Source organism: Mustela nigripes, chromosome 10 (assembly GCF_022355385.1).
Source record: "Mustela nigripes isolate SB6536 chromosome 10, MUSNIG.SB6536, whole genome shotgun sequence".
Lineage (NCBI taxonomy): Eukaryota > Metazoa > Chordata > Mammalia > Carnivora > Mustelidae > Mustela > Mustela nigripes.
This window is the reverse complement of record NC_081566.1, coordinates 27,273,808-27,301,692: the sequence shown is the minus strand read 5'-3', so window position 1 is coordinate 27,301,692 and position 27,885 is coordinate 27,273,808. Positions and strand designations below refer to the sequence as shown.

Below are 27,885 nucleotides of genomic sequence, written 5' to 3'. Positions count from 1 at the left end.
ACTTTCTAGATAATTTTACTTAACAAATAATGTCAGGAAAGTAATTGCATTTTCATTATGATACTCTTCCCTCACGATTATTCTGAAGACAATGTAGAAAAACTCAAAGAATTTCCCAGTTGAAGAACAGCCTTTCCAGCTCCAATCAGTTCTTCTAGCCTGACAGAGTTCTGTTGTAGTGAAGACAGATGGATAATGATATCCAGAAGCTGGCCTCTCCTCTTTTGGGTTCTTGCTTTGGTCCTTGAATTTTAGAGGTGCATTTTTACACTTGATCTTAGCCAAAAGGAGGAGAAGCAGGGTGCATTTTTAAAGCTTGTGTCTTAACCACAAGCTCATGGGTTAAGCTTCTCTTCATTATCAGGGTAGACATGTAGCATTCATACATACAACTGTAAACTTAATTACAACATCTCCATAGCCAGTTGATTACTAAGCTGTGTGAAGTCATGTTTTAGTTTCATAGAAAGCACCGCTACTTCTGTTTTGGACTAAGACTGTTACATTAATGCTTGACAGTTGCGAAGCATATATATTTAACAAGGTGATATGTACTGATATTCAAATTTTCTGAAATATGTGTGTGTGAGGATAGGAAAAATGATTATAAGCAATATAACAAATTGTTAATTATGTTTATCTCTAGGTAGTGATACCTCTTGGGCTTTTAAAAATATCTTCCATTTTAGAGAAAGGGAATATGTAATCAATAAAAAAAGGTATGATCCCACTATATAGATACGTACACACGTATGTGTGCAAATTGTGATTTTCACAAAGTGTTTATAAAACCAAACAACTTTGTGATAAATTCTTAGTGAGGCATCCAAATTTTTGGAGACCAAAAGGTATCTATTCCTCATTTGTAGAGGGAAGAACCTCTTGCATACATCTGTCAGAAAATGGAGGGTTACCCCTATAACTTTACAGTCTGCTTATGCCGTAAAAAGGTGTTTGGAGGTGATACTTAGAGATTATGGGAGTCTCTTAAATTGGAGGAAAAAGCCCTCCAGAATCAGAGTAGGACTGCAGATTGTCTTCTGGAGCAATGGCAAGCAAGATTTTTGTTAATATACTTTTTGCTTATTGGCGTGGCTTTTGCCTCTCCTAAGGTTGTCTTCTGGCATATATATATATTTTTTTTAATTCCCAATGAAATTAGCTTTATTTCAGTCCATGACAGGAATATAAGTTCTTACAATTGGCCTGCCTGCTTTCTGGAATTACAAATGTCACTGAGAGCAGGATACTGTTTTTAGCTACTAAAATACCAGTACCCAAGCGTATTTGAGCAACCCAGAGAAAACTTTCCAAACTGTCATCCCTTATATTTGTTTTGGGGTTCACAGAATGTACTTATAGGACTTGACTTATTTCCTTCTCCTATTCTTGAGGTTGAAGATGCTCCCTTTTTGAAGTAGAACAGCGGCGATTAAGCAGCCCCACAAGTTAGCCAGAGCTGGGATCAGAATGGATTTAGTTCACACTTTGCAGCCTTGTTTGAGTCTCTTTAACTGCCAGCTACTTTCTAGAAACTGAGAATAGGGGACTGACTACCATGCCGTTTCCACATGTCTGTCTGCCCGAGTCCTTCTGCTCGGGGGTCGTTAGAGCTCCTCTCCGACAGGGCTTAACGGAGTGGGCCATGGGATCTGGAGCATCATGAAGGCAAGCAGTGACTTGGAAAGGGCAGTCACAGGGCGCTCTGAATTCTGGTTTCCAGAGACTTAGCCCAGGTTCGGCCCCATTCAGGTGGTAAGCTTCTTGCTGTACTTTCCCTGAGCGGATGGCCTCCTTCAAAGTGCACCTCTCTATCCTGGCCACCCGTGGCTGACCAGAGGTCACATGTCACAGGCTTCACGATTCCTCCTCTTTAATCCTCACCCTCCTGCTTCTGCACGAGCTCAGAGGCTGGACTTGAAATGAGGCCTTGGCCAGTATTTGGTAATCACGCTACTGCCTGCAGGCAAGGAACTGCACCAGCATTTTGGGGGTGTGTGTTACCAGGTAACTAGAGCTTGGTTGCACAGAAAGTAGAAGCGGTGCCCTCAGAGGCTTTGGGGTAGCCGCTCATCCCGCATCAACACGAACTCTAGAAGAAGTGTGTCTTGAGTTTTTCCAGCAGTCACCAGAGAGCTGATCATCAAAGCCAGTAACACAGCTGAGAAGGGAAGACTGGGGATGTAGTATCCAGTGTATTTGGCAGCTGGATGCTTTCCCATAATTCAGCAGTTGGCACGTTGGTCAGAGAAGCCCCCTCTTAGGCTGAAGTTTCCTCTAATAGTCTGTCCCAACTAAGTTAAGGTGAATTGATAGCACTCTGTTGTGCTAAATGTTCTCTCTACCGCTTATCGCCATTGTGTCTAAGTATCCACGAGGGAGGAAGTCAATCAGAGATGTACCGAGGCTTGTTTTTCCACTGCTGCTGTTAGCCCAGCTCTACTTTCTGATTCCTAGTTTATGGATCTGAAGCTGAGGCAACCTGGAACCCCTGTGGAAATGCCTGCTGTATGGATTAATATTTTATTTTACATGTTTCTGTTTAAAAGGGAGGGGAGATGAAAGTAGAATTCATTCATTCAGTAAATTTTAATTGAGTACCTCCTATATTCCAGTTATTATTCTTGTCACTGTGGATACAGCAATGTACAGGACAGACAAGACCCCTTTCCTTAGGAGGAAACAGATGTAAAACGGGAAAATGCGTTGGTGGAAAATTACTTGGTGGGCTGGGGGTGGGGGAGAATTTAAATGCTCAGGAAAGGCCTCACTCAGATTTTGCATTTGAGCTAAAAATCTAAATCACAAGAAGTTGCTATCCTTATGAAGATCTAGGAGAAAACTATCTAGGCAGAGGGAACAGCGAGGGCAGTTGCCTTTAGCTAGGAATGAACTTGGTGTGTACGAAAAACAGGAACAAGGCCAGTGTGCCTGGAGCTTGAGAACAGGAGAGAGATGTGGTTCAAGACGAGGTTGGACGGGAAAGCAGGGGCTCCAGATCATGAAGGGGCTTGGGGGCCATGGTAACAATTTTGGATTATTCTGAGCACAGTAGGAAGCCCTGGAGGGCTTTACACAGAAGAACTCCATGACGTGAAAGGGTATCATCTGGCTATGATAAGGAGAGGGGGCTGTGGCGAACGAAAGCAGAGACCAGTTAGTGGGTTAGTGCTGTGGTTCACCTAAGTGATGGACATGTCTAATGGTTTGAGGACCAGGGTGCTGAAGACCACTCGTGCCCCGCGAAGAGCAGGAATTTCTCTGACTTTCTTTAAGGTTAATCAGCTCTACATTTGAATCTAAATAAAGTAATATTTAGAACAAGCGCATAGTTCTATGATTTCTAGCCATCCTGCTTAGTGTTGTTTTGTTTTTCATTTTCTCACTGAAGTTTTTTTTTTTTTAAAGATTTTTAAATTTATTTATTTGATAGTCAGAGATCACAAGTAGGCAGAGAGGCAGGCGGAGAGAGAGAGGAAGGGAACCAGACTCCCTGCCACGCAGAGAGCCCGATGCAGGGCTCAATCCCAGGACCCTGGGATCATGACCTGAGCCGAAGGCAGAGGCTTTAACCCAGTGAGCCACCCAGGCACCCCTGTTACTGAAGTTTTTGACAATTAATTTCTGACTCTTAAAACATCTCATTTCTCTTTGGCTTACTTCTGTGTACCCAGTCTGCTTAATCTTTAACTTATATCAGAGTGTTTGCCAAAGATTGCTTATGGTTATTTATTAAAATACTTACGACCTTTCTTTTTCTTTTCTTTTCTTTTTTTTTTTTAATAGACTCCACACCCCATGTGGGGCCTAAACTCACTACACCAAAAAATCAAAAGTCTGAGCCAGCCAGGCACACCTTGTCTTATTACAAAATCTTTACTGCAGAAAATACAGCAAAATAAAAGGGAAAAAAAACCCTATGATTCCACTATCCAGAGAAACCTTCTGTTTCCTTTCCATCTTTTTTCTTTGCATACATCTATTTATTTTTAAGTAGCTATTTCTTGAAGAAGTAAATTTTGCAAACAGTTTTCGTAAGAAGTTTGCTAGTAAGGGGTTTTCTTCATTTACTTTTTCATAGCATTATTTAAGGTGGGGGATCAATTTCTTATGTTCTTGAGCTGTTGTTGTCATTAGTTGGAAGGCCCTTGGGGGTACCATTAGGTATTCATTATACATAATTTTAATATGCTTTGATTACATTGTCTATGTCTTCAGCTAAGTGCTAATAATATACTTAAAATACTCACCCAGCAAGCTAAAGTCATAGATTAGACCCAGAGTTAAAATGTTTTGCTTTTCTGGCTTTTTTTTTTTTTTCCTTTCCCTCAGAGCTATAACATGGTTAGCTTTGCTGGGATCCACCATTCTAATCTTCAGGTTATATAAATTAAATATGTTAGCCTACTAATTAATTCTTATATCCTGCCCAGGATTTATGGTGACTTATTTCAGCTTATAGTAAAGAGGTTAGAAATCCGTTCCTAAAAACTTGTGGAACTAAGCTAGATCTTAGCTACAAACAAGTAGTCGGGAAACTAGAAATTCTTTTCTCAGTGTATTTGTCCTGAAGGCAGGCTAAAATGTAATGACGATTCTTGGGATTATTTTGCAGACCTCAAAGGAAGATCTTCTGCAGGCTGATTTTGAAGGTGCTTTAAAGTTTTTCAGAGTTCAGCTTCCAAAGAGATACAGGGCGGAGGAAAATGCCAGAAGATTGATGGAGCAGGCTTGCAACATTAAGGTAAGGTACATGGATTTATACATAATAAAGACAGAACCTGAATGCAGAAAGAACATGGCCAATTATATAAAACCCTTTCTCTACATGTTGCTGGATTTTGACTATGTTTAAGGTGATACTGAGGATGAACAGCCTCTCCCAGACATTTCTGTAAGGCTGGCATGTGTCTGGTACCTTTCAGTAGAACTTGGTGTGAAAGTTAGTTCAGATTGAAGCAATAGGAAGACAAACATTTTTCTTATAGGTAGGGCTCTAGATTGGACTGCTGTCATAGTGGTTTCCATAGCCGCAGACTTAGTATTTAGCTTTTGGCCATCTGTTTTAGGATTATTTACAACAAAGCAAGAAAAGCCTGCTTAGGCAGTGCTTTCATTCCTCTTAGGGACTTGGAAAGCTTTCGTCTGCCCATTCTCACCCCACATCTGTGAAATGGTCATGGATATATTGTTCCTTATCCTATGCCTCCTAGATTAGTTTTATAAAACTAAACAAGTTTTATAAAAAATTTTGATATGGAAATTTCTATCCAGAAAATTATGGTATCAAGATGAGAGAGCACATTTTTAAAGATTTGGAACCAATTTATTGATGTTAATTCTTGTACCTCTGGAATATACCAGGAATCTTCTCACCTATGACATAAATATAAATTTCCCTTCTAAACATAAAGATCCCATGTCTTACTGACCTGATGTTCTTGCAGAAGGGAACAGACAATAAATGACTAACATAATAAATAATATGTTTAATATGAAAGAAGGTGATAAGTGGCTAGGAAAAAAGGAAAAGTCGGGCAAAATAAGCAAGACTGGATTAGTAAGGAGAAGGGAAGTTAGAGTTGTTACTAGGTAGTCAGAGTAGGTAGATCTCATTAAGAAGGCGAAGGAGATGGGTTAGTCGTACAGATATCTAGGGGAAGAGGGTTCCAGCAGAGGCAACAGCTAGTTCAAAGGCCCTGAGGCTGGCTCATGCCTGGTGGGTTTGAAGAACTGCAAGAAGGCCAATGTAAATGAAGTAAGTGAAGTAGATGAAAATGAGCAATAGACAATGAAGTTAGAGAGCTCACAAGGAGCCAGAAAATGTAGGTCTTTGTAAGGATTCAGGCTTTACTTTGAGTGAAGTGGGTAGCTCTTGCAGGGTTTTGAGTGGTAGAGTGATACAATCTATCTGAGGTTTTAGGGGATCACAGTGCTGTGTTGAAAACAAACTGCTAGAAAGTTACTAGTGGAAGTAGGGAGATCACACAGGGGTTTTTGCAGTAATCCTGTTGAGATAAAATGATAGAGTTTACCAGAGCGATGGAGTGGAGACAGAGGTGATTGGAACCTGAGTATATTTTGAAAGAGAACCAAAAAGATTTTGTGATATATTACCCATGAGTATGAGAGGAAATGAGGAGTCAAGATGACTCCATGGATTTTGGATTAGGCGATTAGAAGATTGAGTTGCCATTAGGTTATTAAGCTCATTACTTATAATGTACTTTGACATGTACTTCATTTAAGCACCGTACTTGCTCTAATACTTTTTTGGTGTAACACTGTTGTTTTTGATTTAACTTAAAGTAAATTCTGAATATCAAAAAGTATAATTCAGTGCTGAACGTAAATAACTGAACAGAAAAAAATATATTGTCTTTCAAGTGAATTGTATATTCAAAGATATATGTAATTTCCAAAGATACTAAGCAAAACAGACCTCTGAATCTTCATCCTAAAATGCAAACTTGTAAAGCCTTCCAGACTGATTATTGTACTCGGCTGGGCCAAATCACTAAGTATGAGTTACATTTGTCTGTAGACTTTTTTTAAAGATTTTATTTATTTATTTGACAGACAGAGATCACGAGTAGGTAGAGAGGCAGGCAGAGAGAGAGAGAGAGGAGGAAGCAGGCTCCCTGCTGAGCAGAGAGCCCGATGCGGGACTCTATCCCAGGACCCTGAGATCATGACCTGAGCCGAAGGCAGCGGCTTAACCCACTGAGCCACGCAGGCGCCCTGTCTGTAGACTTTGAAAATACATTTCAGTGGTCATGGTGGCTTTGATTGAATTTTGTGGGTGGTGTGTTTGAAAGGTAGGCTCTGGCCTTTGATTGTTCCAGAGCTATCCAAGTACTGTAACAAGAACAGTGCTATAGGAATCTGTTAAAATAAAACATTAATTTCTAAGAATGAGATGAAAGAGTTAGGAGGTACAGGTAAGATGGAAAGTTAAATGTCTTTAAGGGAAATTTGGTAGCATCAGACAATCAATGAGAATGGAAAACCCAGGCAAATGATCTAGAATTGTGAGATGTATAGGGAAGGATTTTTTCCAGTATAATGTATGAAGCTCCTCAGAGGAAGGAGGCACCTTAACAATGGTCAAACCAGAATCACAGGATCTGAAAGACACAGAAACCTAAAATTTTAGGAAGTAAGTTCAAAATATGATCTGGGTCAACTTTCTGGAATGAACATGTGCCACCAGAATGATTTATGTGAACGTGAGCAGATAGACATGAATTTTTATTTTAAGTAATAATGAATTATTTGATTTTGTTTTTTGTTTTTAGGTCTTGTTTTGGGTTTTGTTTTTTGTTTTTGCATTATCTAAGGAGAGTAATGGTTTCTTAGGTACATAAAACAGTACTCACAGGACACCACATTTATTAAGGTATAATTGACATAACATTAGTTTCAGTTGCAAAATTGCAAAATGATCACTGTAGTAAGTCCAGTTAACTTCTGTCACCATCCATAGTAAGAACTTTCAAGCTCTGCACTCCTAGTGGCAGTACAGTATTATTAACTAGTCACCATGCTGTATAGTGTGTCCTCATGACTTATTTATTTTATAATGAATAATGTCATCATTTGATAATGAAATTTGTACCTTTCAACTCCCTTCACCCATTTCACCCTGCCTTGGGCAATCAGTCGATTCACTGTATCCTGAACTTGGGTATTTTTGTTTTGTTTTAGACTCTAAATGTAAGTGAGATCATATGGTATTTATCTTTTTCTGTCTGACTTACTTCACTTAGCATAATGCCCTCAAGTTCCAACCATATTGTGCCTAATGGCAAGATTTCATTCTTTTTTGTGGCTGAATAATATTCCGTTGTGCATGTGTACCACATTTTCTTTAGCCATTCATCCATCAGTGGATTTTAGGTTGTTTCCATTACTGGCCATTGTAAATAATGCTGTAATGAATATAGGGATCCATACTGTCTTTTCAAATTAGTGTTTTTGTTTTATTCAGATAAATACCAGAAGTGAAATTGCTATACTGTATGGTAGTTCTATTTTTAGTTTTTTGAAGAACCTTCATTTTCCATAATGGCTACTCCAATTTACATTTCCACCAACAATTGCACATGGCTTTCCTTCTCCCCACATCCTGGCCAATCCTTATTTCTTATTCTCTTGATAATAAGTGCTCTAGCAGATGTGAGGCAACATCTCATGGCACTTGTATTTTGCGTTTCCGTGATGACTAGTAGTGTTGGGCACCTTTTCACGTACCTGTTGGTTATCTGTATGTCTGCTTTGGAAAGATGTCTGTTCAGGTCCTTTGCCCATTTTTTAATCAGATTGTTTGGGTTTTTTTGCTGTTGAGTTATATGAGTTCTTTATATATTTTGGATATTAACTCTATCAGACATATGGTTTGCAAATATTTTCTACCATTCAATAGGTTGCATTTTCATTTTGTTGATGGCTTTCCTTTGCTGTGCAGAAGCGTTGGTTTGTTTGTTTTTTAAACTCATGGGGCTTGAACTCATAATCCTGAGATCAAAATTTGATCTGAAATCAAGAGTCAGACACTTAATTGACTGAGCCACCCAGGCATCCCTGTGCAAAAGTTTTTTAGTAGTACCACTTGGTTTATTTTTGCTTTTGTTATCTTTATTTTAGATGTCAAATCCCCCCCCCCAAAAAAAAAATTGCCAAGATAATCACCTATGTTTTCTTCTAGGAGTTTTATTATGAGTTAATTTTATGTTTGGTATAAGATAGTGGTCCAGTTTCCTTCTTTTGCATATGGCTGTCCAGTTTTTCCATCACCATTTATTGAGGAAATTACCTTTCCCCAAAGTATGTCCTGACTCCTTTGTTGTAAGTTAATTGACCACATATGCATGGGTTTATTTCTGGCTTCTCTGTTCTGTCCCATTGATCTATGTGTCTGGTTTTTCTATGCTGCTACCATACTGTTTTGATTACTTTGGCTTTGTAATATAGTTGAAGTCAGAAGGTGTGATGCCTTCAGCTTTGTTCTTTTTTCTCAAGATTGCTTTGGGTATTTGGGATCTTTTGTGGTTCTATACAAATCTTAAAATTGTTTGTTCCATTTCTGTGAAAGATGCCATTGGAATTTTGATAAGGATTGTGTCAAATCTATAGATTGCTTTGGGTGTGTGGACCTTTTAACAATATTTATTCTAACCTGTAAACACAGAATATCTATTTGTGTCTTTAGTTTCTTTCCTTAATGTCTTATAGTTTTCAGTATACAGATCTTTCCTTGGTTAAATTTATTCCAAGATATTTTTTGATGCAGTTATAAAATGGATTGTTTTCTTAATTCCTCTTCCTGGTAGTTTCTTACTCATGTATTAAAATACAACAGAGTTTTGTATATTGATTTATATCACAGGATATTATTTTAATTTATAAAGTGATTATGAGGCAGATGTGAGATGAAACTCAGAGACGGAAGTAGTACAATATCCAGGGATCATGCTGGAACTGAAGCACGGGTTTCCAACCTGAAGGTTTAAAATTGTTTTTCAACTGAGACCTACATTTTAAAATAGCTTTTACGTCAAAACCCTGACCATACACACACACACACACACACACACACACACACACACATACCCCTAAAGAAATACCCTTCAACAATATGTGATATACTCTGATGTTTCCTTTTCTACTACTGTATTGTATTCTGTATCATTTAAACTTCTTGAAGAAAAATCTTTAAACCAAAGATAGTCATAACCACTAAATCAATTTCAAGCATCTTTGCGTTTTGAAAAAACACCAAGGTCTGTCCCACCGTTCATACCACCTCCCTCTTCCCCTTTCGGATGTGCTGCAACTTGTGAGAGGTTGTGGAGCTTGAGATGTGGCAATGAATAATGGAAGTGTGGGTGTGCTAAGGATGTGAGTTGTCATGCCGTCCTTGTAGCAGAATATGCTGGCAACTGCAGGTTTTGGGGAATGATGGATTTACAGACCAAGGCTGTGTGTCAGGCAAAGCATTCACAGACAGAGGTGACTGCAGGTATGGAACAGGCAGGAAAGTTGCCCTCACAATTTCTTATCTACAGCCTTGACATTAAAGACAGAATATCAGAAGTAAAAAATTTTGATTTTAATTATTTTCAAAGTTAGTATTTGTGTATGATTATATCTTTTTTGAATGGACCTGTTCTCATTGAGTTATCCAACAAGATGAATCACTTCCCTCTAACTTGTAAGAACTAGGTGATGAGTGATTTCAATGAACTGATTGGTTTTAAAATAGACGTAACAGTTGCAGATGGAAAATAACTTATTACTTCCATACATGGTTTATTTCTGTGTGTCTACCAATAAGATGTATTAATAAACCACAGTGGATTAGATAAATAGCTTTTTTCTTCTAAAACCTGTATAATATTAAATATTAAAAATGTACTTGTGTTTATTTTTTCAGATTTAACTAACATGATTTAAAAATTTTCTGCTATCTTCCTACACCTGTGGCTTCAGCTAGGTTAAAATCAGAAACTGTGTTGACCCATCAGACTTAATATATGAATATCCTGTACTTCCTCTGGCTTTGTTGAATATCATTATTCAGGTATTACTTGTAGTTAAAAATTCTGCTACTGTGGACGTTCTTAAACTTGAATCTTGGCTTCATGAACTCAAAATCAGTAGAAATTCAAATTTCTTGACACAAGCATATGAGCATTTTGTTTGTTTTGATAAGATGATCTATAGCTTTCATTAGATTCTTAAAAGGAATTCAGAAACTAAAAAAAGCAAAAACAAACAAACAAAAAAACACAAAAAAAACCCAGCCTCTATCCTGTGGGACAGTCTTAAACTTGCAAAGTAAATTGATAGGTTTTTTTAAAGATTTTATTTATTTATTTGAGAGAGAGACAGTGAGAGAGAGCATGAGAGGTGAGAAGGTCAGAGGGAGAAGCAGACTCCCCATGGAGCTGGGAGCCTGATGCGGGACTCGATCCCGGGACTCCGGGATCATGACCTGAGCCGAAGGCAGTTGCCCAACCAACTGAGCCACCCAGGTGCCCTGTAAATTGATATTTTTACACAGTGTAAGAATTTATGAATGGGCTATCTGTAGATAGTCAAGTGCTTATACAGATAACCTTTATAATTATTCTTGATCTGCCTATTTTTCTATATAATTCAATACCATTTATATTGTATTAGGTTGAATGGATGAAATTACCATTCTTCTTGGTCAAAAATTTGAAATATTAGACACCATATATGATTTAATTCAGTATTTCATGCCTCTCCATATAATTCAGTGCTATGTAGAAAGATGATGAAATATTATTAAAAATTTGAGTGTTTTAATTATAATAGAATCCATTTAGCTGACAGTGTTCTGATAAGAACAAAGGGATAAACTAGAAGAGTAAAACACCTATAGTAGAAGTCAGAGGCCTGTATATACCTATGGACCAGCAAACTCTGTGAGAGAATTACTCTCCAAAGACTGAAAAACAGGTTTTGTCGGTCCCTCTCTTCCTTCCTTCCTTCCTTCCTTCCTTCCTTCCTTTTCCCCTTTCCCCTTCCCTTCCCTTCCTTTTCCTTCCTACCTTCCTCCCTCCCTCCCGCCCTCCCTGCCTTCTACCCTCCCCCCATCCACCTTTCTTTCTCTCTTTCTCTCTCTCTCCTTCCTTCCTTCCTGTTCATTTTTATTTGGAATAATGTTGCAATTGCCACATTTGTGGTGCATCTCATTAGTAGCAAATTTCATCACATCATTAAAAATGGTCTGTTGGTAGATCTTCATAAAAGAATATTTAAAAATAGAAATCAGCCCGTTTCATTTGATTTTGTTAGTAAAATAATTTGAGCAAAATTAAAACTTCATAATTTGATGTTAAACTAAAACAAGGTAGTTAGGAAAGGAAGTTCATTTCTGAAGGGCCTGTTGTGTGCAGGAACTATGCAAGAGGAAACAAGAGTTAAGATAAGACCTGATGGGTTAGCCGGAGTTAAGGAGTATCTGAGGTCAGGGGAAGGAATATGCCCAGAGCTAAGAAAACCCTAATGGTAGTTGATGACTAGAGAATAGGAAATGAAGGGAGTAAACAGAAGACAGAGTAAGCAGGAAGGAGCCAGACGGCTAGTGCAGAGCCTGTAAGCCAATCCCAGGAGCAGTGGGAAGCATTGAGGGGTTTTAAATTTAGAGGCAGAAATTATCAGCTGCTTGTTTTAGGAAGGACTTTTTGGCTGCTGTGTGGAGAATGGGTCGAAAGGGGTAAGATTAGGTATTGGTGACAAACCAATTCAGGGATGTTTACATAATCCAGGTGAGAAGTGACCAGAGTATCTGTTATAGGCTGGAGATATAATGACAGATTCGAGAGATATTCAAGAGATAAAATCACAGATCTTAGTGATTAAATGTGAGCATTAGGGCAGGGAAAGAGTGCCAGTCATGACATTCAGAATTTTTACTTAGGAAACTTGATAGTAATCCCACTGCAAAGGGAACAAACAGGTTGGAATATAAGTGAACTATTGGACATGTTCAGCTTGCAGTGTATATCCACAGTCTCATATCTAAAAATATAGAAATTCCAAGTAGTGGGTGGAAAGTAGGCTGGATTTCACCACTATTGAAACCATGAGAGTGGATGGATTCTCATAGGGAAGCAGAAAGGAATGTTGAGGATAGGGACATTAATATGTGAAAAAAAGAAGTAGAAGCCAGTGAGACAGAGAAAGCGGGAAGAAACCCAGAAGAGAAGTGAAGTGTGATCACTAAGGGTAAAGGTATTTATTTTCAAGAAGGAAGTTGAATAAATGTCAGTAATGCTTAGAGGTCATATAAGGTGGTAAGGAGTGAAAAGCAGACATTGTGCAATAGTTAATGATAAAGATGTCCTTAATGGCCTTAGCGAGAGTAGTTTTAGTGGAGTGATGAAGTATAAACTCCAATGATTCAAGAAATAAATGGGAGAGGAGGAAATGGAGAAAGGAAGATAAAACAACTCTTGTAAGAAGGTTAGAATGGGAAGGAGATGGGGGTGGAAGAGATGGCCAGCAAGCCAGAGAATAAGTACAAGAGAGATAAGAAGACATAAGATTGAGATGGATTTTTTGGAGGATGGGAAAGATGAGTTCTTTAAATGCTACAAAACTTCAATGAATCAATTTCTTCATTGAGCACCTGCTATATATGCCTGGCACTATGCTAGAACCAGGGAATGTAGGGTAGATAGGCTCCCTGAAATCAGGGGATTTCCATATTACTGTGTGGAAAATTTTAGTTATATAATCACCTTAACAATAAATGTATAGGGGCGCCTGGGTGGCTCAGTTGGTTAAGCGACTGCCTTCGGGTCAGGTCGTGATCCTGGAATCCTGGGATCAAGTCCCCCATCAGGCTCCCAGCTCCATGGGGAGTCTGCTTCTCTTTCTGGCCTCCTCTCTCATGCTCTCTCACTCTGTCTCTCTCTCAAATAAATAAAATCTTTAAAATAATACTACTAATAATAAATGTATAATTACAAAGTAAGACAAAAGCTCAGAAGGACATAATGAGGATATATGATGGGAAGGAGCAAAAGAACCTGACTCAGATTCAGTCAACAATTTAGGGAAAGCTTTCTTGAACTGAGATTATAAGGCATTCCAGAATGAAGGAACAGCTTGTACAAATACTGTGAAGTAGGAAAGAGTAAGTTATGTTGAAGAAACTGGGAGAAGGCCAGTGGGACTATAGCTTAGAGACTCATGAGGGTTGATAACGTAGAGACCAGACCAGTCCATCTTCAGATAAGAAGAAAAGTCCCACCAAAAGAGAAAAGTTGAAGATTTGGTAAAGGAAGGGAAATATATCAAGAGGCAGTCCACCAAGGAGGAGGGTAAGGGATTAGATACCAAAGAATAGACCTAGCTTCCATTATAGTAGAAGGGAATGAGCAAGGAATCATCAGGGATGAAGGGAATATGCAGTTTGGTGAGGAGGAAATTGAAAATATTTCATTTGAAGGTTTCTGTTATTTTAATTAAGCAGAATCTAGAGTGAAGGGAATTTATAGTAGAGTGAGAGATTTAAAGAACATGGAAAAGCTTTTAGAATGGATGTTGCAGAGATTGGAAGAACTAAGTGAGAACACACAAAACAGTTGTTGAACCATTGTTGGAGATCATGAATTCATAGTGGCAAAAACTCTGTAGCATTTTCTGAGTCTCTCTAGAAACACTGAGCATCCCGAATGTATTTGTTTTCAAGAAGGAAGAAGTTGAATAAATGCCAGTAATTCTTAGAGGCATTATGTATACATTAATGTATACATGAAGAAAATAGACGGTTACTTTGACCTTAAGTTGAGGTTTGCCAGCATGAGGCAAAGGAAGGACAGTGGGGACAGAGCAATGGTGCACTAATAAACCGGATCTTGGGGGATACGGAGAAATGAGGAAAAGGGGAATCCCTGATCTGTCACTTGTGCCAATTTCCATGATATACATAATCCTACGATGGCCAATTTCAGGGTGCCAGTGCCTTAAGGACAGGCTCACACATGAGTACTTGTGTGGCTCAGTTGATTAAGCATCTGATTCTTGATTTTGACTCAGGTCAGGATCTCAGGGTCATGAGATCAAGCCCATTGTCTGCATGGAAGTCTGCCTGAGATTTTCTCTCTCCCTTTCCCTCTGCACCACCCCCCACAAAAATAAATAAAATCTTTAAAAAAAAAGAAAGAACTGTCTCATACAATGTCTCAATGTTAATAGTTGCTTCTCAGGAACTAGTAGTCAATGACCCTAGCACACACAGGTTCAGAGAGGTGAGGCTAGAAACCAGAGTGTGGTTGACATGATGGAAAATGGAGTCTAACAAGTAGAAGAGGAAGTAAGAACCAGTGGGGACTGGGAGTCTGCAAGGAAAGCGGCGGGGGACAGCTACAAAGAATTGTTGAACTCCATGACTAAGAAGAATGGTGGAGGAAAACATTAAATGAGTTGGTGGTGATTACCCAAGAAGAAAAACAACTTTCCTCCCAAAACTCTTACATATTTGAAAGACAGTTTAGTGACACTGGAAGACAATACTGACTTGTACTCAAAATTTTCAGTTGTAGCTCAGGTTAGTTTGTGGCAGCAGAATCATGCCAGTTGCTCTTTGGCCATCTATGGCCAGCTCCTCTGACTTCCTCTCTCTGTCCTAGCAGCAGTGCTATCATCTCTCCCATCTTCCTGTGATCAGAGACATTGGGAAATGCTTTGAGGCAGAATCAACAGAGATGACAGAGGCTATAGGAGCAAGGGCGATGAGGGCCCTGGCATCCTCCTCACACACAAAATTGTCTTCCTGCCCCATGTGGGAGAGGTAACCACCAATGACACAGGCGTAACCATGCTAACTACTTGCCTCAGAAAATTCTGAGCTCTGCTCTAGCTCAGTTAACTCTTTCCTGAGGTGGACAATTACCTACACTCCCAGAGTGGATTGATATAATTTGGCTTGCCTCCCACAAATCACATTTGTAATGGGATATGGTAAATTTGTTTATCTAGGAACTTAACATTTTTTCCCTTTTAAGACGTCCATATTTGTAACTATGGATTTGAATTTAACTGTTTGAAAAATAACTTTCATTCTAGAACAAAACTGTCAAGAACATTTCTATTAAGAGTAACTTACCTTTAATTTCTTCATCCTGTTTGCTATTTATTTCTGACTGTTGTTACTATGTGTAAACAAGAATATAATCTCCCAAATAAAGGCTTTCTTTGAATTAGCAATGAGGCCACAGAGAAGCGTCTGTCTACTCCATAGATCTAAAATGTGTGTGCTTATGTACACCATGCATAGGGTTTAGTTTTTTTTTTTTTAAGATTTTATTTATTTATTTGTCAGAGAGAGAGAGGGAGAGAGAGCGAGCACAGGAGACAGAATGGCAGGCAGAGGGAGAAGCAGGTTCCCTGCCGAGCAAGGAGCCCGATGTGGGACTCAATCCCAGGACGCTGGGATCATGACCCAAGCCGAAGGCAGCTGCTTAACCAACTGAACCACCCAGGCGTCCCGATAGGATTCATTTTTAATGGACCCACATCTAGTGTTCTTTTCCTATAAAGACCTCTATGTTGACAACCACAGTTGGGAATATTTGGTTTAAAGGGTCATAATCTTCTGCTGGGAGAATGTTACATTACAGGATATAGAGATATGATAAATAACTGATAATGAGATAGTTTCAAAACAATTACCTCTTTTCTCCTTTGAGACTTCTTCTTCTTTTTTTTTTTTTTTTTTGAGATTTTATTTATTTATTTGTTTAGAGAGAACGCAGGCAAGAGTACGTGTGGGCTTGTGCAGGGGAGGGACAGGAGCAGAGGGAGAGAGAATCTCCAGCAGACTCTGCATGGAGCAGGAGCCCAGCGGGTGGCTTGAACTCAAGACCCTGAGGTCATGACCTGAGCTGAAATCACGAGTCAGATACCTAACCGACTGAGCCCCCCAGGTGCCCATCCCTTGTTTTTTTATTAACATTCAGAATCCTCATTGTGCTTCAGATTTAGGGCATTGTTTTGTTTTTCCCCAAATTAATACAATTTGATCTTGCTTCTCATAGTTGTGTACTGTGGGAATGAAGAGGGAACATATAAATGTTGGATGTGCTCTGAAACGGTTGATGACAGGTGGAGAAAATGGGCCAGAGCTCCAGACGCCCAGGCATGAGGCACCCTCCACATTTAGAAAACTGAGCTTTTCTGGCTTTTCCTAATCAGCTAGAGTGCCTGTGTCCCTTTGTTTACTTCCGCCATTTCATTCTACCATTATCCCTACTTCTACTTGTCATTTTCTTTCAGTTTATTAAGGAGAGAGCCATATAGATATTTTAAAATTAACTTGATGGGTGAACCTGGGTATTGTATCGTGAGCTAATCTATATAAATCATTACGTTGTCCTACACCAAAGAAAATTAAGATAAATGGATATAAAAATTGATTTATAGATATGCGTCTTTTTAGTAAGGGAAACAATAAATCATAGAAATAAAGCATCATACCCTTACATATATTCCAAACTTGGTACAATGTCCTCATGCAGAGCTTTGCACATAAAATTAAAAACAAAAAAGAATCCTTCAAAACTGCTATTCCAACTAGCAGTTTCTCTTCCTTCAGACTTTAAGTATCTTTTTCTTCTCTGCAATGAGTTCATCTCAGCAGTCTTCGGAAGACTTAGTAAGACTAACAGTTATTCTCTTAAATGGGAGTTTTCGTATCTCATATACCTTTCTGCAGTGTTTTGCCCATTACTTTCTAAATATTACAATATATGTTTACCTGTTTAGAGAATAAATTTAGAATTAGAACCCATACTCACTTTTTGGCGACATTGGTAATAAATAATCTTCCCGCAACGACTTACACTGAGATCCACCATTCTTTGTTTGTTTGTTTGTTTGTTTGTTTTTTACAAACTATGTGTTTGTTTTTGAGAGAACCAGCATGAGAGAGGGAGCACGCACACAAGGGGGCCGAGAGGAAGGGGCAGCGAGAGAGAATCGTAAGCAGGCTCCACTCCCTGTGCAGAGCTTGACATGTGAGTCTCGATCTCATGACCCTGAAATCATGACCTGAACTGAAATCAACAGCTGGACGCTTAACAAACTGAGCCACCCACGTGCCTCCTTCTTTTTTTTTTTTTTTTTAAACTATTTGAATCCATATTAAGATTATATTTAAAGTGTGCTTCACAGTTTGTGTTTGGGGATCTGATGTAGACAGAAAATATATATGGTGTTCTTCTGTTCCCTTGTTGCTGCTCACTAGGAATAATTTGGTTTTTGTAGGTAGCAATAAAAATAAATTTAAACGTTGAAGGTGTTGAAAATAGATTGGGTTAAGATAGCTGGGTCACTGGATCCTGGGGGCTTCATCTTCCACACCGTTCAACCACAGCTATCCCAGACACCATGCCTCTGTAAGACGGATGAGTCACTGACCTCTACTTCTGAAACTAATAATATATGATATGGTAAGTAATTGAATTTAAATTAAAAAAAAAAGAGAGAGAGAGAAAAAGATGCCACTGCCTCTGCTCTGGGGAGTATAAGATAAAATTCCTTAGTTATTATGTGCTTGTTCTACCCACCCACGGGCCCAGTTAGCATTTAGCCAGCAAATAACTAAGTCAAATTAATGCTCTGGAGATCTTAACTTCTTTTACTATGATGCCTTTTTCTCTCCTTCTCCCCGGCAAAAAAATTTAAAAAAAAAAAAAATCTTTTAAGGTGGTGGAAGTAGCACATAAATGAGAATAGCAACCCAAAAAAGATAGTGAAACATTTTAAGTGTTATTCACATGTCTCCAACTGTTGTCACGCTTTCTGAAGCTCCACTTAAAGGCAAACAAACTGCTGAGAGGAAAATTATATTCCTTGCTATAGCTGATAGTCGTGATTAAAGGGGAAATACTTTCTCATTGTCATTTCCTCTGCCTGGGACTTTTTATTGCTATCACCTGGGAAAGAGAGCGCTTTCTTTCATCTGGAGTGTCTCCACTGCTCCCTGCCTGCCCCTTTTCCCACCCCCATGGCTGCATGTGGCTCGCATGGTCTCTTTCCGACACCCATCATTTATCATTTCACTACCTCTCCTGTCGCTGCTACTAGTATTGTTACCAGCATGCGAGGGAATCTTGGAGTACGGACCACATGAAGAGGTGGTAGAGCTCAGAGTTAAGTGGTTTAGGTTGGAGACTTCAGTACGCAGTTTAGCACAGGTTCAACGCACTTACCAGTGCGTTCCTTGCCATGTTCCATTCCTTCTCTTTTCCATGCACTGCACTGTCCTCCGTTCTCCCTTACCCTCCGGGTCGCCATACTTCCCACTGGCTCTTGCTCCGTGTTGGAGTTTCTGGCTAGGTTGGTTCCTAAAGAGGCAGTCCTTACTTTCTGGGTCTCATGTCTGGCCTTGGGTCTTTGTGTCTGTAGTCATCAGCTAGGGCTCCCATCATAAAATACCACAGACTGTGGGGCTTCAACAGCAGTTTATTTTCTCACAGTTCAGAGGCTAGAAGTCCAAGATTGGGGCGGGGTGGGTGGCAGGTTTGGTTTCTTCTGAGGCCTCTCTGCTTGTCTTGCAGGAGGCCGTCCTCTCACTGTGTCCTCGTGTGGTCGTCCCTCTGTCTGGGTTGTCTGTGTCCCAATCTTCTCTTCTGGTGGGGTTACCAGTACTGGGTGATAGGGCTTCAACATAGGAATTTGGGGGTGTACAGTTCAGTCCCTAATAATGTCTTTTTTCATAGTCAACAAAATGCCAGTTTCTCTCCAGGTTCTCTGAAAATACTCTCTTCTTAACATGGATCTTTTTTTTTTTTTTTTTTAAGATTTTTATTTATCTATTTGATAGACAGAGAGAGATCACAAGGACGCAGAGAGGCAGGGGGAGGCAGGCTCCCCGCTGAGCAGAGAGCCCGATGTGGGGCTCGATCCCAGGACACTGAGATCATGACCTGAGCCAAAGGCAGAGGCCCAAACCACTGAGCCACCCAGGCGCCCCCTTAACATGGATCTTAACTTGGCAACCCTGAAGTGCTCTCCAGTGTCTGATAATACATGACAGGAAATTTCCCATGTTTGCCAGCATACCCAAGTTCTCCCTTTCTATCCTAAAATTTCAGATTATTGAAAAGATTTTACAGCTCTACCCTCTACTTCCATCAGCCCCCGTTGTTAGCAAGGCATGTTGGGAAAAGTTCTAATTTACCTTTTATACCCTTGTTCTGGTATTGGTCTTCGCACATTAACTTCCTTATAATCCTGCCTTTACATTGTATCAGATCTTATATAAACCACAGCCTCCCTCTTTCTCTTCCTTTCCTTAAAGAGAAGCAGTAAGTTGGGCAAGTGAATAAGTTATGTCTTAGCAGGATGTCTAGTGATAGAAGAAAGTCTATATTCTATTTTAATAGAATAGACACTTTAAGCAACAATATAGTATGAATACTACATAACATAGAATTTAATGTATTTTCTGAAATCATTCACATAAAATTTGTTATTTTAAAACATTTCACCAGGGGCGCCTGGGTAGTTCAGTGGGTTAAGGCTCTGCCTTCAGCTCAGGTCATGATCTCAGAGTCCTGGGATCGAGTCCCACATCCGGCTCTCTGCTCAGCAGGGAACCTGCTTCCTCCTCTCTCTCTCTCTCTCTCTCTGCCTGCTTCTCTGCCTACTTGTGATCTCTCTCTGTCAAATAAATTTTTTAAAAAATCTTAAAAAAAAAAACATTTCACCAAATTTTAAGATGCCCATTGTTTAAGAAGACAGACTGTAGACATTGTCTTGCTGTGGAAATATTCTGAAGGGAAGCATCTGGCATAGCAGGAGTTTCTTAGACCTCTCACCTCAGACCAACGGGTCTCTCTGGCTTTAGTTTTTAATCTTCTCCAGTTTCCTATACTCACTACCACCAGAGTTGTCTGCCTGGAAAATCAACCCCTTCTTGTCGTTCCTCACCTCAGAGAACACTGCTGGCTCCCTCTTACCTGCAGGATAACCCCCCCCCGCCCCCCACTCCTCAGCTTGGTAGAGAGCCCCTTCTTTCGCACCACTATGCCTTGCCCCTTCCTGGCCTGTCTCCTCTCATCCCTTCCGCCTGCAATACTTTCCCTCTGTGGAGTGCCTGCAAACGCAGGGGCTCTGGAGGCAGACAAGTCTAGCTTTGAATTCTGGTTCCAGTTGTGACTGACTGGGGGATCCTGAGAAATTTACTTAATCTCCTTGAGTAGTTTTCTCATCATGAAATGAGACTAACACCTACTGCCTGAGGATCTTGTAAGAATTGCTAAAGCTAAGCGCATGCGTGACTCACTGCTAAATTATTTATCAATTCCTGTTGCAGTTATGGGATCAAGCAAACCCCTATTTACTCTTTAAGCCCAGATCAGGCATTATCACCTCCTCTGGGAGCCTGGGCTGCTATTTATTCTAACTCTGGTAATTCCTGGGCTACAGCAATGCAGTTGTAGTTACGAATGTGGTTTTCTGAAGCCATGTTGTTGGGGTTCAAATCTTGGTTTGTCTGTGTATTACGTCTGTGATCTCTGGCAAGTTTCTTATACTCCCTATGCCTCAGCTCTCTGTTCTGGAAAATAAGGATAATATTATCTATGTAATAGGATTACTGTGAAGATTAAGTGGGATAATGTATGCACTGGACCCCTGAACAACACAGATTTGAACTGCGTGGATCTACTTATACATAGATGTTTTCTGACAAATACAGTACTGTAAATGTATTTTCTCTCTTTTTTTAAAAGACTTTATTTTTTAACAGAGATTACAAGTAGGCAGAGAGGCAGGCGGAAGCAGGCTCCTCACTGAGCAGAGAGCCCAATGCAGGGCTCGATCCCAGGAACCTGGGATCATGACCTAAGCCGAAGGCAGAGGCTTTAACCCACTGAGCCACCCAGGTGCCCCAATGTATTTTCTTTTCCTTGTGATTTTCTTAACAACTCTTTTACTCTGCCTACTTTATTATAAGTATATAGTATATGATACAGGTAACATAAAAAGTATGTCTTGATTGATTGTTATTGGTGAGATATCCAAGTTAACAGTTGACTACTAGTAGTTAAATATGGGAGAGTCAAAGGTTACATGTGGATTTTTTATTCCATGGCAGGGGGTCAGTGCCTCTAACCACCTGCGTCGTTCAAGGAACTGAGCGATGTGTAAGAATTTACACAACTGTGTAAGAAATTTACCACAACGCTGTATATACCTAGTATACAAAAAATTTTAGCCATTATTACTATATTCATTTTGAGTCATTTTCTCTTATTGTGAATTCCTCAAGGCTTTGGCTCTTCCTTGCTCTTCTCTAGATGCCTTGTATCTGATCCAGTGCCTAGCCTACGCTGGGATCAAAGAAGGCCTAGCTGGATCAAAGAAGTCACTCATTAAATATTTATTTAGCTAGCAAATCCTGTTCATTTAAGATGAAGAACATTGGGCTTTAAATCCTCTTTGAAAATACTGGAAATAAACAAAAATTCTCATGTATTACACTGAACAGTATTCCAGATTTCTTCCTACAGAAAAATGAAATAGCTGAGTTTATTGGTCTGAATTTTACTTTTAAGTGTCTGGGGTGTCTGGGGGTGTCTGGGGGCATTGGGGTAGCTCAGTTGATCGAGCAACTGCCTTCAGCTCAGGTCATGATGCTGGAGTCCCGGGATCAGTGGGGAGTCTGCTTCTCTCTCTGACCCTCCCCCCTCTCATGTTCTCTCTCATTCTCTCTCAAATAAGTAAATAAAATCCTTAAGAAAGGAACAAAGAAAGAAAGGAAAAAAGGTAGGTAGTTAGGTGTCTGGGAGTGCCTGGGAGGCTTCGTTGGTTGAGTGTCCAGTTCTTGCTTTCAGCTCAGGTCGTGATCTCGGGGTCATAGGATCCAGCCCCACCTCCAGCTCCACTCCTTGCTCAATTCAGAGTCTGCTTGTCCCTCTCCCTCTGCTCCCCCGCACCTCCCTACTCTCTCCCTCTCAAATAAATAAATAAAATCTTAAAAAAAAATTTAAGGTGTCTGGGTGCCGGGTTGGCTCTGTTGGCTAAGCATCTGACTCTTGATTTCACTGAGGTCATGATCTCAGCATAGTGAGATTGAACCCCACATGGGCTGTGCTCTGCATGGAGTCTGCTTGAGATTTTCTCTTTCCCTCTCCCCCCAACCCCTGCTTACTCTCTCAATAAAATCTTTTTTTTAAAAAAGCCATCTATCTATCATATTATATATACTACAGGGATCATGAAATATGACTTTGCGCATTTTCCACCTTTGTAGACCTTTAAGACTTGGAGGGAATGTCAGCTTTCTTCTTTGATGCTCTGGTAACCAGGTGCCCTCCCATATCTTCAAATATTAGATTGTAATGCTTTTTAGAATACTTAAAAGTTCTGGGGGGCCTGGGTGGTGCAGTTGGTTTGGCATCCTACTCTTGGTTTTGACTCAGGTCATGATGTCAGTGAGATTGAGCCCATGTTGGGCTCTGTGCTGACCACAGAGTCTGCTTGAGATTCTCTCTCTCTCTGCCCCTCCCACTCATGTTCTCTCTCCCAAATAGATAAATAAATCTTTAAAAAAAAAAAAAAAGAATACTGGGTGCCTGGGTAGCTCCGTTGGTTGAGCAACTGCCTTTGGCTCAGGTCATGATTCTGGAGTCCTAGTATCGAGCCCCACATCAGGCTCTCTGCCCAGCAGGGAGTCTGTTTCTCCCTCTGACCCTCCCCCTTCTCATGCTCTCTCTCTCTCTCTCAAATAAATAAATAAATAAAATCTTTTTAAAAACTACTAAAAGTTTTTCAAGTTTTATATAGTCTCATTTGCCTTATTAGTTGTCTATAGTAAAAATAACTGTTGAAAGAACTGAAGCTAAGATGTATATACCCACAGCCTTTTCAAACAAGGAAAAATGTCATTAATAGTTTATGATCAAGCCTGCTAATATAGAGCTCAAATGACAAAGTGATGTGTTCCTTATTTATGTAGGAAATTATAATCATATTTTGTGTTTTTGTCATGTATTTCATAATTACCAATTTTATTTTATTCTTCATAAACTAAATTCAAGGAATGTCAATAATAGATCTGCATATTTATGTGATAAATGGCACATCACGTCATTTATCTGTTGCTGCATAACAGACAATCGCAAAACTTACTGGTTTATAACAACAATATTTCTCGTGATTCTGTGAGTTGGCTGGGTGGTGGTTCTGCTATTACCTCTGGATTCATTCATGTGGTAGCATTCAGCAGCTGGGATAGCTCAGGGTTAAGATCTCTCTTTCCACATGTTTTCTTACCATTGGCTTCTTCACAGTATTGTGGTCCCAGGTTTCCAAGAAGGCCAGACCCAGTGCCTAAGCACAAATTAAGCCTCTGCTTGTGTCATATTTGCCAGGTCATGTTGACCAAAACAAATCACATGGAGAGTCAGTGTTAGAGGAGACTACACATGGGAAATGGATATCAGAAGACATGATTGATTGGGAACCATCCCTCTAACAATCTATCACATATATGCATGACAAATTTATGTTTAAGTATATATATAAAAAATTAACTTCATTTCTGAGAACTTGGTGTGGAAAGGGCATTTCCTTGCCATTTTAATAATATTTACTAACATTTATTAATCATTTTTATTTAATAATATCCTTTTATACATTTTGTTATTATGAGCTAATATTGCATTTTCTTTCCTTTTTTTTTTAAAGATTTTATTTATTTATCTGACAGACAGAGGTCACAAGTAGTCAGAGAGGCAGGCAGAGAGAGAGAGAGGAGAAGCAGGTTCCCCACCGAGCAGAGGGCCCGAGTCCAATGCAGGGCTCAATCGTAGGACCCTGGAGTCATGACCTGAGCCAAAGGCAGAGTCTTTAATGCATTGAGCCACCCAAGTGCCCCAAATATTGCATTTTCAATTAAATTTTAATTTTTTTTTTTTTTTTACAATAAAAGTAAGTGACTAAGGCCAGCATCAGTTTAGGTTCCCTGATAGCAGAACAATAATTGCTTTTGAATTGAGTGGAGATACTCTGAATACAAAGAAAATCCAGGCTGTGATACTGATTTCATCATTCAGCGAGAATTGGGATTCCAGAGTTCAGAGGAAGCTTAAAAACTTTTAAGTGTTCTACATTATACCATACTCCATGGTGAAAGGCTAAAAGCATTTCCTCTAAAATCAGGAACAAGACAAGGATGCCCATTCTTGCCACTTTTATTGAACATAGTATTAGTAGTCCTAGCCAGAGTAATTAATCAGGAAAAAGAAATAAAATACATCCCAATTGGAAAGGAGAAAGTAAAACTGTCACTACTTCTAGATTACATGATACTATGTGTAGAAAAACTTAAATATTGCATCAAAGAAAAACAAATTTGATAAAGCTGCAGGATACAAAATCAATACACATAAATCTGTTGTGTTTCCATACATTAATAATGGACTATCAGAAAGAGAAATCAAGGGGCACCTGGGTGGCTCAGTGGGTTAAGCCTCTGCCTTCTCTCAGGTCATGATCTCAGGATCCTGGGATCCAGCCCCGAATTGGGCTCTCTGCTCAGCGGGGAGCCTGTTTCCCCCTCTCTCTCTGCCTGCCTTTCTGCCTACTTGTGATCTTTGTCTGTCAAATAAATAAATAAAATCTTAAAAAAAAGAAAGAAAGAAAGAAAGAAATCAAGAAAACAGTCCCACTTAGAAGTGCATCAAAAAGAATGAAATACCCTGGAATAAATTTAACCAAGGAGGTGAAAGACCTGTATGTTGAAAACTACAAGAAGTGATGAGAGGACTGGACAGCCACATGCGAAAGACTGACACTCCACCACTGTCTTATACCGCACACCAAAATTAACTCAGAATGCATTAAGGACTTGAGTATAAGACCTGAAATCTTAAAACCCCTAGAAGAAAGCAGAGACAGTAAACTCCTTGGACCTAGTTAATTCTATTTTTGTTTTAATTCATATCAGTGTTCAGCTATAGTCATTCTATCCCAGCAGATAGAACTTTGGACTCTTAATATGGGTGACGTAGTTAAACTCCTCTTAATGTATATTTTTCATGGAAGGCCAAGGATAGGAGGTCTCAGGATGACTAGAAAGAACTGTTTTATTTCTAGAGAAAAGGGCAATAGAACTTTCTTATAAAATAATCAGATCTATAGACAGTGTAATATCATAAAATACAAACTCTAATGACTTTGTTTTTAGATGGACCCAGGATCTGGAGTTTGGGGAATGGATGCAAAAGAAGATACTGTGTAACATATTCTCAGGATTTAGGGGAAAATGCAGTTGGAAAGAAGAAGGAAGACCCCCCAAAATGGGAAAGATCTAGTATTTTGTTTTTTGAAAAATAGGTGCCACAAATTGCATTTATCAGAAAAACTGCATTAGACAGAACTTGTCTTTAATGCCCAGAGACACTTGTTGTTGTCAAAAGAAGCAGAACTTTATCTTGTCCTATTTGGCTGATGTTTGCAGGTATTTTGGATGAACTGAGCCCAAAATCATATCCAAAGACACCCTCCCCATAGAGAATTGGTGATGGATCAAGTGAACAAAATGCTACAAGTGTGTTGCATAAAAGAGACAGCAGACCCATCCCAGGCTCCACTCTCCTGACCACTGTGTCAGTAATGTCTGTGTGCTGGCAGTGGGCACCCGTGCAACCCGTTCCCCCCTGCCTCCCTTGTGGATGTCTCTGTGCACCCCTCCCTCTTGCCAGTACACCTGCAACCCAAGTGCCTTTCCATGGGTTGCCTCTTTCTCCCTCCTGATTCTATACAACTTACCATTTTTGTTTGAAGGCACCACTGGTTAATAGTAAATTTGTCATTATAACAGCCACAACAATTATATCTTGCTTCCATAGGTACCTGGCATGTTTATCACTCAATCATTATTTTAACATCATGAAATACCTTTACAGACCTGATTGTACAGAGTAGAAAAAAAGGGACAAAATGTGTAAGTCTGTAACTAGGGCCACTTGGCTAAGAAGTGACTGAGCCAAAATCTGAATCCTGGCAGCTTGGTTCTAGAGTCTGTGCTTTACTACCTCTCTTTACTACCTCTCTGTTTTTTATATTCATCTTATACTATAGCACATGGTTTTTTAAGGCAATCAGTATTTACAAGCTGTTAGTGCCAGTATTTATCAGTCACTTGCAGGATTTAAGACTACTGACCCAATATGATTACATTCAATTTCATCTGTTCATTTTTTTTGCTTTAGAAGCATCTAGGGTTTCTTGCTCACCTACCATCTCCTAGCACCCGACTAGGCATTCTGTTCAGGAATAATCACATCAGACAGGATTCCAGTCCTCCTGGAACCTACAGGATAATGGAAGGGACAGATAATGTGAAAATAATGTATAATCAAAAACTGTAACAAAGGTTACAGAGGGAAAGAGAAGTTTGTTCTAGGAGAGAAAATAGTAAGAAGCTAATTTAGGCTGTGGAATGAGGATGAAGGAAAACTTTTCAGAGGAAGGGAACATTTTAAGCTGAAGCTCTAAAAGTTTAATAGGATGTCGCTGGCTGAAGGGGAGTAGTAATGTATGCCATAGATCTTTTGTTTCTGGCCAAATAGTGGACCAGATGTCAGTATAAACCCTTCTGGTACAGAACATCTAAAACTTCTGGATAAAATAATTTAAAAATATTTTTAAATGTGTGGCTGAGTGAGTGGGAAAATAAAAAAAATTTAGGAGCCAGGAATTAATGTGAAAACCTGAATCCTGGGATATTAGCAAATTCTACACCTATATTTTGTTCTTTAGGCATTTGCCAATCCCTCGTGGACTAGATCTTGGGCTTTGATGGGCATCATGCTGAAGACAGAGAGGGGTTTCCCTGTCAGTAGGTGAACTGGGGGGGGGAAACCCCATTCCTTTCCTATACCTCTTATTCCAAAGTGAAACAGTTCGGTTAATTGCCTATCTTGGCCTTAATGTTTGAGTAAATGGGAGTCATATATGTCAGTGATATGAAAATATATTTCATGGTTAAAAACAAAATATATATTATGGTTTAAAAAAATTTTTTTCCTGGAATTTTTTTTTCTTTTCCCCTGAAGTACTGTGTGCTAAGGCCCTTATGTAAAAAGGCATTTGCCCTTTTCAGGGAACTGGAAGGCTGGTACAGATTGTGCTGGCAAGTGAGGTCGGAGAGGAAGCCAGGGACCAGATTCTTGCAGGGCCTCAAAGCCTTCCGTTGGGATTCTGGATTTTATCCCAAGCATAATGCAAGTCTTTAGAAGGATTTTCAAAAGATTACCTGACTTATGTGAGAAAGAACAGATTAAAAAAATATAAAAGTAGGGAGCTACTCTAAAGGTAGAGGTAGAGTTT

At 39.5% G+C, this 27,885-nt stretch overlaps 1 protein-coding gene across 3 annotated transcripts in view; it reads left to right on the top strand.

Moving 5' to 3' along the window:
- RABGAP1L (RAB GTPase activating protein 1 like) overlaps window positions 1–27,885 on the top strand; it is a 769,947-nt gene that overhangs the window by 609,922 nt on the left and 132,140 nt on the right. For all 3 annotated transcript variants that reach the window (XM_059412860.1, XM_059412864.1, XM_059412861.1), the window contains one exon: window positions 4,616–4,744. In XM_059412860.1, the coding sequence (XP_059268843.1) occupies window positions 4,616–4,744 (129 nt within the window). The remainder of the gene's footprint in view (window positions 1–4,615; window positions 4,745–27,885) is intronic.